The sequence below is a fragment of the Haliotis asinina genome, chromosome 7 (genome assembly GCF_037392515.1).
Source record: "Haliotis asinina isolate JCU_RB_2024 chromosome 7, JCU_Hal_asi_v2, whole genome shotgun sequence".
NCBI lineage: Eukaryota > Metazoa > Mollusca > Gastropoda > Lepetellida > Haliotidae > Haliotis > Haliotis asinina.
In genome coordinates this window covers 37,177,102-37,189,498 of record NC_090286.1, presented here as the reverse complement: position 1 = coordinate 37,189,498, position 12,397 = coordinate 37,177,102, and the positions used below count along the sequence as shown (strand labels likewise).

Below are 12,397 nucleotides of genomic sequence, written 5' to 3'. Positions count from 1 at the left end.
GCTCCAGCGACGGCCGTACACATCAAAACTCATGATGATAAACTGGAATCAGTGGTATTGTTTTAATTGCTTTGTTAACCTGATGAAATATGTATTATCATGGTGCATTTGTTTTATTTGTACGATGAGAAACATCTGTTGCACTTGTCTGATGTAGGTAATAGCTAGTGCAGTTCATGCATGTACTTAAATAAAGTCAGTTACCTTTTATTTATTTATTTATTTATTTATTTAGTTAGTTAGTTAGTTAGTTATTGAGTTAGTTAGTTAGTTAGTTAGTTAGTTAGTTAGTTAGTTAGTTAGTTAGTTAGTTAGTTAGTTATTATTGAAATATGTAATTTGACACAGCAAATCGAAAGGCTGAGAGATAATTTCCGGTATACAATATATATCAAAAGGACTTAAACTAAAAACTTAAGGCTTAAACTTAAACCTAGAAAAAATTAAACCTACACTGAAACAATTTCCGAGTGTTTAAAACATGATGCCGGTGATGATGAGTCTGATCGCAAATCTTATTCCTTGTGGTGCGATGTGAGTACAAAACACATCGTGCCTGATGCGTATTGATTGATATAATAGTAATGCCGATTATGCGTTTTTATGTTGTGGCTGTATATACGCAGTATATACAGTATATATTGCTGAACATATAACAGCGTTAACATCTGTAGAGTTACAATATTGCTTTATGCCACAGCTGCAATTGTACAGCTATTCGAAGCTTTTCGGAGTTACTGAGAGCATTAATATCAAAATTACGAAATGTTATCCTAAATTTATAAAAGAAAACTGAATAACTGACTTATTTTCACAAGTGACTGGTGTATAATTCAGCCCCATATATGGAGATTGTAATTATAAGGAAGAGTAAATCCTCCTATGTGTAAAAATATTTTTTGTCGTGTGGTGTGATAAAATGACTACCGAGGCCACTGGCTGATTGCGGAATTGTTTCAAGAAGGCATAAATAATTGCTGATTCATCAGTAAATGGACCATCTGGTCCAGACTCGGATATTTACCCGCCATAACTTCCCGTACATGGATCGCTATGAGAACCGAAAACTATCTGAATCGCGAATCATCACATCGACTAAAGTACCTAGGTGTCGTGTGGAATGTGCCGATATCAGAATGCCGCTTATTTTGTTCGATATAGTAATAACAGTTCATAACTGCAAGTGAAGCAGTATTACAAATGCAGCTGATATCAAGGTTCTCAAACTTTAACTTAAGCTGATACCATTAACGATATGTTCCTTAGAGGGCAGTTACATTCTTGATATATTTTTTTTCACCTACAGACTGTTTTACGTATATTATGAACACAATCGTCCATACTGTATATTGCTCATATTTTAGTTAATTTGTTTTCAGTGTCTCATAGACCAGTGTTACGGCTGGGTGATATGTTTTATCATTTCATTGAAGCATTTGAAACATTGTTTTACCTGTAACATATCACGTCACGCGTTAATAAAATATTTATGCGTGTATGTCTACGAAAGAACCTGAATGTACCAAATCTCCGAGACGCTTGCACTGAAGATATATACCTTCAACGGCTTTCCTATTTGTTGTCACATATAAATATACTACCGGTTATGACATGAATTTCTATCTCCATTCCAGCAATACGTAAAGTGTACGTATTGGTGAAGGCCCTTTTTGGTGTCCACCGTTGTGATATAGCGGGAATATTGCTAAACTCGGTCAGTATGGTCGGGTAGTGCAGTGGTTAAGTGTTTGATCATTAGGCGGAAGTTCCAGGTTCGATTCCCCACATGGGTACAATGTGTGAAGACCCTTTTTGGTGTCCACCGATGTGATATAGCGGGAATATACCTAAATGTGGCGAAGAAAACCTCACTCACTCACATTCATTGGTTCGAAGTGAAGACGTTGCAACATAACGTAATCGCAATGAGGCAACACAATAAGTCCCGCACAACAATTTCTTTGTTTCATGCTTAACGTCGAACTCAGCAATAGTGTAGCTATATGGCGGCGGTCTGTAAATAATCGTGTCAATCCAGTGATCAACATAATTCATAACAAACATCAGTCTACACAATCGGGATACGATGAGTCAACCAAGTCAGCGAGCCTGACCACCGGGCCCGATCCAGTTGATCGCCTCTTACGATAATAAACATATGCATTGCTGAAGATCAGTTCTAACCTGGATCTTCACGATTCCACCATATTAAAAATCCAATCAGATATGGTAGTGCTCGTGGCCTATATACATTTTAAAATAAATAAATAAATAAATAAATAAATAAATAAATAAATAAATAAATAAATAAATAAATAAATAAATAAATAAATAAATAAATACCCCATCCATTGCTTGGTTAGCAAATGCAGCGGTAACGCCTTCAATTTATCAATAAAATTGATATCAGTACTCAGCAAATTATGTATATCGATCACACAGTGTTAAACAGAACACAATAATACATATTAATCGTGTTAATATCAATACTCGTTTTTGAAATTGACTGTACTCAAACATATATCGGCACAGGAGATAATATTGACTTGAACATTGTTATATTAATTGCCTGAACTAGCAAAAGTACAAATATTAAGATCGTTGACAAGGTATTTATTTCAGTTCTAACCAACATCCGAATTATAGGGCTTTAAATAGTTCACAACCTGAATATAGATAGAGCAACAATTCGAATTGCTGACAGAGCAGCGCTCAGTATCGGTTCCGTCGCGCCGAGACAAGGTCGCCGTAAGTGCCGATTGAAAAAAGAAGTCACGTGATCCGTGTTTCCGTAAACAGTGTTTGCTACTAGCAGGCGCGGGGTCTGTGAGTAAGTAGGTCAGATGACACAGCAACTGTCAGTTATGACTTGGACATAACAGCCACCAACTCAGGTAAATGATGTGTAAGTTTTCTCATAGTTATACAATTATTTATGGATTCGAATTTACAGATGTCGCGATCATCGCACGGCCTTTTCTCAGTAATTTGAGTAAATTAGGAGATGCCGGGACGGTATCTTCTCAGTAGATTAGTAGATCCAACGCATACTATCAACTAGTAACGATATTTACTTTATCCACCGCTCGGGGTTACGGTTGGGGAGTTTTCATGCAGGTCCTGGGAGTGTGGTAATCAGGCTCTTTATTCGATGACTGTGAAAGGATTGTAGATATTTCTGCTACAGGAATGTGTGTCCTAGACTTTGGGAGTTGTTAAAAGGTTAAGTACAGGCAGTGGAAACCTGTGTCTTATCTATTTGTGGAACAGTTTATGTAAACATAGGACTTATCACACGGGAGTGAGTACCCCCTTGCTCTACTGAGCGAGTTATGTCAACAATGTTAAAAAAATGTCGGCAAGAGTGTGACTCAGATCTGTGAAATATGTTATGACATGTTGTGTTGAGAGTTAAAGAGGGAGTTTTCTAGTTCATACCGTTCAAGACACGCATCATACCATTCACAACTCGCATCATACCATTTACGACACGCATCATACCATTCACGATACGCATCATACCATTCACGACACGCATCATACCATTCACAATATGCATCATACCATTTACAACACGCATCATACCATTCGTGATACGCATCATACCATTCACGATACGCATCACGCACTGGCTAGTTTTCAACAATCCTTAGAATTTGAATATAAAAGTTCCAGCTTATGCTTTGGGGACTGACGACCTGATAACAGTGATTATCTAAGCTTTACTGAAAATAACAATTTTCTTAAGTTTTAATTTATTTTTAAAAGCATCACCTAGTGATTTTCTGTGTTCAAATTTCTCTTACCTGTGTGTGTTTGTTGTTAAGGTGAGTTTCAGTGTGTGTGTGTGTGTGTGTGTAATTCTGTGTCTCTCTGTCTCTCTCTCTCTCTCTGTGTCTCTCTCTCTCTTTCTCTCTAAAATTCAAAAATAGGAATACTTCTTACACTTCTTATACGAACACAAAAAAACACTTGCCTTGAACACAGATACTTTAGTGTCAGTATGCAACCTACGAATGTTGTCATATCTGTATTCATGTTAAATGTTCGTCTAATCAGCTGATTTAAGAATATTTGTCAACTCTATATCACGTTCACAAGATATGATAAATGTGATGGCAGAAGAAAAGCCAGGGTGCTATTTGACATTGCTGATATGACTTAAAATCGTAACTCACTCACAGAATATCTTTCAAATAAAATGTTATTCTCATTTCATGACCTGAAAATGTTTTCAGTCATGGTTGGTTGTGCAAGAAAACAACACACAGTCAAAGGCATGGTTTCTATGTAACCAAGGATTTGTATGCACAGATAGATTCCCATTTGTATACAGCCTGTATGCTGGACAGTTCCCAACACTCCCTCTCTCAGTATGCGTATAATGTATACAGGTCTTGTAGTCATAAGGAGGAAGGTAAATATGTCAATGGTATCCAGTGCCAGGGTCATGCTTGAGGCGTTCTATTGAGATATGCATTAGATATCTGTGAACACAGATCAGTTTTATGTGGTCACATGTGGAGATGTGCATATAGAAATGTCATCTGATAAGAAAAGCCATGCTGTGATCATAATAATTTTATTATTCTGGATGTATGTAATGTTTCATTACTAAATATTTTAGTTTGATTATTCAGTGGCAGATTCAGGTTTTGTGAAGAATGTGAGGGTGGGGGTTCAAATATCCAAATACTGAAGTGTCAGCTTCAGGATGGCTGGTTCATCATTGTTGATATTAAAGAAGTGAGGGATGCTGCATTTAACAGACTTATAAAATGCAAATTGATGAAGCCTAGGAGGAAACAGATGATGAAGAGAAATCAGGGGAAAATGTTACAGTTTATTCCATTTCTTTGGAAACGTTTTAATCATTATGGCTATATATTACCATCTCTTCATACGCATTGGCATTGGCTGGTGGTATGCTGGCAAAACGGAATGTCCCCTACCTTTTTTGAATAGTATACATAAGCTACACATATATTTGATCCATGCATATGTATTTGTATGTCACGCCATGGTGTGGTGCACTAGCAGATTAGTGAAAATGTGTGTATTATGAACTCCCATTATTCCAAACTAACATTAGTAATGCCTTTCAGTTCCTTGTAATGTTAGTTTATTGCATATCATACTCTCTGTCCTGAATCTTTTGAAATTTTTGCCTTTGTACTTTTTGGACATGAACTTTGTTAGTATGTTACCCACTTTTGGATAATTTTGTATTTTTCACCTTTCCAGAGGTACAGGTCGTACATGGTCAGATGCAATATGTTATATTGGTTTTACACTTTTTCAGTAAAGTGCAGAATCTAGTACTCCAGAATTCAAACCACTATCACAGAGTCAGGCACCTACTTGCCAGCACACATCAAATCCCAAATGGGATTCAACCCCAGAAAAGCACTAGAATCTGTTCTTTACAGAGAAGTGTAATTCCAAATATTATGTGTTAAAGTTATTCACGTAAGGGTTTCATTTACGTTGCCTCAAAAATGCAGCTTGTTAGCTGATGAAGCTGAACTTTAGTGTGAATGGCTTTGCTTATAATTATGACAGAGTTTGTTTTAAATGTGCCTCTTGTGAAACCGAATAATGTTTGGTATTTGAGAGGTACATGTACATTAGGCCAGAGACCATGATAGTAAGCTTGATATATTGTCTCTGACTAGGAACAGTGTTGAACTGCAACATTACATAACTGTTGTGTATTATAAAAGTATTGTACAAAGGTGTTTGACAATGACATTCAGGTCAGATAGTGGATAGTTCGTTGTGTCTATATGACAACTAACTAAAAAACAGTGGAAAAGGGGACACCCAACAGATAATGCAGGAGTAGCTTTGTGATACTAAATGAGCCCATACCTTTTGATGTTCCATTTAATCTTAGAGTTAGAATATCACAAGAATTATGTCAGGTTGATTTATTATTTGAAACATCAATAAACATTGTGAAAACCTGTAAACTAGATGGCTTGATTTCCTATACACTATCAAGACTGTTCAGTGTCATTTGTACTGAACCCATGCACTAATCCACAAGCTATGTTATCTAAACTGACCATCAAAAGAAAGTATACAAGGTTTTCAAGAGGTCATTATCATTGATCCAGACTACCTGGACACACAGACATAATGCAGTGGTGTTAACGACATCTTTACTCAACCTGAGCTAAGTGGCTAAACATCATATGCATACTACAGAAACACAAGGCTTCAGACATGTGCAAAGCACATGATAAGCTGTGTGATTGAGACTGCCACCGATAACCAGTTTGGTGAGGTGTTAAGATAGGTTTTGAATCATTTTAGTTGGTCACCTGTATTTTCCATTGAATTGAATCATGAATAGTATTACTTTCAAAATAATAGTTGTGCCAGGGCACACTGAAAAAGGTTCATCCATGCCGTTTCAATATCTACCATACCATTTCAATATGTACCTTGCCATTTCAATATGTACCATACCATTTCAATATCTACCATACCATTTCAATATCTACAATACCATTTCAATATCTACCATGCCATTTCAATATCTACCATACCATTTCAATATCTACCATGCCATTTCAATATTTACCATACCATTTCAATATCTACCATGCCATTTCAATATCTACCATGCCATTTCAATATCTACCATGCCATGCAAATCAAATTAAGAACTATTTTAAAATTCACTCTTCAAAACCATGTGTTCTTAAAAATTACAATTACTGAATTCCCAACATGAACAGTAGAGGCTTTTGAAGAAAAGAGAGATTAATTTTTATGTCATCAGTCATAATGTCAGTTGCAGGTTAATGCAGGTTAGGGTTTTTGTTAAGTGAACCAACTTTGATTGTGATGTCATACACAAAGGTCATGACATCAGAGGGTTTGTGTCCTTGTGTTTCATGTGACTAGGCACTACTTGAATAGTTCACACAAAGAGAACAACAAAGTTTATTCAATGCACAGTCAGTTCTGTATTTTATCAGCATTCACATATTTTTTGTCCTGTTTATCACAAAACCTCTACTACACATCAGTGACTTTTCCAGACATGATGTGTCACCAATGACAATCTTCCAGGTGTGAAACGTGACACATCAGTACACTCAAGCTTATTGTTTACAATAGGCTCTGCTTTGAAATAATGAACATAATGGCACATTTTGCCTGATTTTATATGGAAAGGTTGCTCAGGACAACTGTTTCAATCCATTGCTTTGAAACTAAAAGCAGCTTGTAAGGTCCAGTGGACAGTGTCCACACACCACAGATGTTTTCATTATGGCTTGCTATTGATAGAAATCATTGAAATCGATAATCTATAGCTTACGAATAACTTTTGGGGAAGTATCTTTGAGTTATATTGCTATGGAAAATCTTAAGGACATGTACATATTTCAAACTATGTGTGTGGTGAAATATTTATGCATGTGCTGTAGTGTTGGGAATTGGTTTAAATCTCACAACTGATGATTAGTTCATTACAATGTATCAGTTATTGAAAATTATTGGTTAGCATCATTTATGGAATTTTCATAACTAAGAAGCTGCCATTAATAAAACCTAACTTTGTGTGTTGATTGAGTAAATTAAATCAGAAATGTGCAATATAATAACACTTTTTCATATTAATTATAATTAATATTCTGTCGATATTTCTTTATTTTGTTAGACCCAGTGCAGGAGTGTAACGAATAGCACTGGGGCAACGTTTACTTAAACTGCCTAGGGAAGGGGTATTTTTGGGAAACATGAGTTACTGAGCAATTCTGATCACACAATCCCCATTTGAATCTTGTGTGTTTGTGTGTGTGAAGAGCCAATTCCCATATGAATCTTGTGTGTTTGTGTGTGTGAAGAGTGAAATGGTGGGTAGGGGTAGTGCGATGAGTTTTCATGCTCCATTGCCTTGGTTACAACTTCATAAAATTCATGTTTTTGCCTTTTTTCAGGTCATTGCAGTTCCATGACAACCATGAGAGGACTGTTACTGGTGTGTGTGGCAGTGGTGCTGCTGCCATCAGTCAGAGGCAATGCAGCAGGGGCAAACCCTGCCGCATGCGTCAGCATGGTGCCTCAGCATAGTGGAACCACTCAAAGCTTTCCCTCTCCTTTCATGATAACACCAAATTCAGCTTCCTACACCCCTGGCAAAAGAATTGATGGTGAGTGCATCGCAAAAAAGGATAACATTTGGGAATGTACAAAATTTGAAATGTTCAAATTTGAGGTGAGTCGCATCCAGGATTTGATCCCAGCCAACTGCAAGCACACAAGGACAGCAGTCTAACCCACTTAGCCTCTGAGGCTCCATCATAACAGGGTAGATCATGTTGACTTGTCACCCATTGCTGAAGGTTATGTTCAAACAATTCCTTGTAGAAAATGGTCACATGTTAAATTTTGAATTGCACTTTCTCGGTTAAGTACATATTCTGATTCAGGATATGAATGTCTGTCTGAGAATTTGTTTGTGGGTAAGGGGTATGTTACCAGGATGTAATTATAGTAATTAGTGAGTTTAGTTATTTGCTGCTTTTAGCAATATTCCAGCAACTTCACTGTGGGGGACACCAGAAATGGGCTTCAAACATTGTGCTCATACGGGGAAAAGAACCAGGGTCTTCATCGTGACGAGCGAACACCCAACCACCCCCTATTATTGTACTAAACAAGACCCATTTAATCTCTAACAGATGTTCAACATTCCCATTCTCCTTTCTATGATATTGAGGACAGTGGGGTAGCCTAGTGGTTAAAGGATTCACTGAAAATCGCCAAAGATCCATGTTCAATTCCCCACATGGGTACAATGTGTGAAACCCATTTCTGGTGTCCCTTGCTGTGAAATTGCTGGAATATTGCTACAACCAGCATAAAATTAAACTCACTCACTCACTCACTCACTCACTCACTCACTTCCACAATATTGCTTGTCTGTACAGTGACGCTGGCAGGCATATGTGGGCGACAGTTCAAAGGTTTCCTGGTGCAGGCAAGACGAGTAGCTGATCTAACATCAACTGCAGCGTTTGGAACGTTTGCTCCATCTGACAGCCGTTCTCAGACAAGGTGTCCATCTGTAAGTTAACCCACTACACTTTATTGAGATAAGAGACAAATATTTTCTGCTCCACACACTACGATCAATAATATCGCTGATCATGTGACAGAGGGCTCCTTATAAAATAAAGAAAACACAATATGATCATGCTAGAGACAATTCAATATGTATAATTTCACTTTCACATATTTCTCAGGGACATTGTAATAGGTAAAATTTCACCTCCATTTGTATCTGAGAGGCTGCAGCTTGTATAATTTCACTTCCATTTACATCTCACAGACTCAGAGACTGACATTTGCATATCATCATACAATATATTATTACTTGCCCGTTGAAGATACTGCAGTGTAATATTTTCACTTCAATATTACACTAGTGTAATACCGCTTGACGTATGACGTCAAAATGGTTCAAAGTTGTGATGTCACAATGCTAATGTTGATGTCGCGATTTTAGTAGACCTTGCTTGACTTGAAAGCTGAAAGTCCTCACACTGTAAGCAATTTCCCCGAAGTTTCTGTCAATTTATGTTGGCGAGTAATAAACAGAATACTAAACTCGCTTCCGTGAAATACCATTTTCATTAAACTCATTAAAGATTTAGTATCAAACTCGCTTTCGCTCGTCTGATACCAAATCATTAACTCGATTAATAAAAAATGGTATTGCACGGAAGGTCGTTTAGTTATCCTCTATATATATCACATAGAATTTTATGGTGAGAACCAATAAATGGTAATCATCTGACGAGTATGTATGGATGTTTATTTCCAGAATCCATCCATTACCCATGTCAGCGGTGACGTGAAAAGTTCAATAACATTCAGTTGGACTGCACCAGCTACAGCTCAAGGGGATCTTGTATTTGTGTAAGTATGCCATGCCTGTCAAGACTCCCTCAACGGAGCTGTGGTGTTTTGGCAAAAGTTAGCAACTACCCAACATTGTTCTTGAAACTATTCAGTGCTTGACTACCACAGTGAGTGAGTGAGTTTAATTTTATGCCGTTTTTAGCAATATCCCAGCAATATCACTGTTGGGGGGACACCAGAAATGGGCTTCACACATTGTGTCCATGTGGGGAATCGAACTTGGGTCTTCGATGTGACAAGCGAACTCCTTAACCACTAGGCTACCCCACCGCCCTATTGAGTGTCACAGGGGTATCATGAAAAGTCTCCTTCAAGGTGGTGGAGAACAGACTGATGACAAAGGTCAACATCATTCTCCTCGTTATGTAGCCTGAATTTTTTTTTCATAGTTTTGTGACTGATTACTGTACATAAAAGAAGTTTTAAGTGTCATGATTTAAATTACGGATACAATCCTGAAATATTGTGAACAAGAATGTTTGGTTTAACATCACTTTGAACAGTGTTCCTATTCTATCATGACTTGATTGGGGAAGATAACCCAAAGTGATGCATGTTAAACCTACAGCATACACATGGTACTGTACAACCTAGAACTGGATTCGGGTCCAGGATGATAGGTTTCTGTCATGCAAATGTTATGACACCTTAGAGACCGTTCATTATTCATGGGGTCTTCACTTTGTTTTGGTTAGGTTGGGGGATCAACAATTTTGTACATAAAGATATTATTTGGGAGAGAGGGTAGCATTGTTTTTGTAAATGAGGACAGTGGGGAGGGGAGGGTTTGTTACTTTGTACATAAAGTTTAGTTGGCATCATTCATATTGTACATGCTTCTCCATAAAAATCTTCATCACTGCTCTAGCCATTAATTATGAATAGTCCTTTAGGGCTAGCCTTGACCCATGACATACTGTGTGACCTATGTAGAAGGTCAAGGTCATTGTGAAGGTTTTGCTGAACATTCTATGCCAGTTTTAGATAAAAATGGAGGACACATAGATATTATATTCTAAATTTATTAACACTTTGTTTGAAAATGTATTTGATGAATGCCTATCCAGTGTCCAGTATTCTCTGTTATTTGAATAGGAAGAGCGGAGGGGGATATTACCGATGTGGTGGTATTTACCGATGATACAATTAAATCTAACTTTAATACATGTACACATACACAATTAAATTATCAAGTACGCATCACAATATACGCATCTCTCACATTAGCAAGCTTTCCAGCCAGTATTTATGGATCAGCCAACCCATGACATGATGACGTCTTTCTGTCCCCCAATGCAGTCTTCCCGACCTTTTGCAAGGCCATTATATTCTGTGTCGGTAAAGCCCACTACCAAATACAGGCGAGCCGGAAATACTGATGAGACCACGACAAATTGATTGAAACTGAACAATTTACCGAACATCCAATCATGATTGCAAATAAACCAAGTTTATTAACTGACTTTACAACATATGTTCTATAGACGTTATTGTGCATAATTATTTCATAAATTTGTGATAATTTGGATAAAATGCTAAAAATAACAGGAAAGCTGTGTTCACATCATTTGTGACAAAAACAATGATATATAAAGATTTGAGTCTCTCTCTCTCTCTCTCTCTCTCTCTGTATGTGTGTGTGTGTAAATTGGCATTTTTTAATTCGATATCAAACCCTTAAACTGGTCGCAAAGTAACCTTGCTTCTTGAGGTATCTGCTTAGTTGGTCCGTTTTGTATTATTTGATGGAAAAATGTTAAATGAATTAAATGTTTGAAATTGTAATTCATCTGTTTTCTTTTTTCTTTCTGTCCATCATCAAAATAGAAGTGAATAAGAGTTAGTCTATTCCTGTGTAACTGTCTAGAAAATAATTAAAGCATAGTTCCTGGGGTTTACTGCATGGCTCTCGTACATACCAAACGCATATAGCTGGTAACTAAATATAACCAAAACCACATCATCTTAAGTGCATTTTTATAGGATACATAATATTTCAATATGCAGGTACAGTCTAACTGTGTCCACTTTGCACATGTAGATCTAGCAATTTGAAAAGCAAACGACACATCAGTGTTGCAGCTGAGAGGAATTTTGAAAGGGACTATAATGCTCCTTGCTCACATGACCACCAAAGGCTGCCATGGGCAAACTGCAAACTGCTGTTGTTTACTAATATTTATGACTTGAATTTACATTATCAGCTGGTTATCGGTAATAGACGACAAATATGATCGATAGACCCGACCTTCATCGGTAAATGCCTCACTTCAGCGTGCAGTGTTTCAAGACCACCGTAACTAATACATGCACAGCTGGAACCTAACCGTTTAGGGGTTACGTTTGGATTCTTCCTTAGCCCATCAGTAATACCCCCTCCGCTCTTCATAAGTATCAAATGGACTAATCTTTGTTGACAGTAGTCATGTCATGGACACAGGACTTTCATGCCAAA

At 37.2% G+C, this 12,397-nt stretch overlaps 1 protein-coding gene across 2 annotated transcripts in view; it reads left to right on the top strand.

Moving 5' to 3' along the window:
- The window catches only part of LOC137290427 (putative ferric-chelate reductase 1), a 31,032-nt gene that overhangs the window by 4,356 nt on the left and 14,279 nt on the right, over window positions 1-12,397 (top strand). For both annotated transcript variants that reach the window (XM_067821356.1, XM_067821355.1), the window contains exons 2-4: window positions 7,956-8,168; window positions 8,949-9,085; window positions 9,845-9,939. In XM_067821356.1, the coding sequence (XP_067677457.1) occupies window positions 7,970-8,168; window positions 8,949-9,085; window positions 9,845-9,939 (431 nt within the window). In that variant the 5' untranslated portion in view covers window positions 7,956-7,969. The remainder of the gene's footprint in view (window positions 1-7,955; window positions 8,169-8,948; window positions 9,086-9,844; window positions 9,940-12,397) is intronic.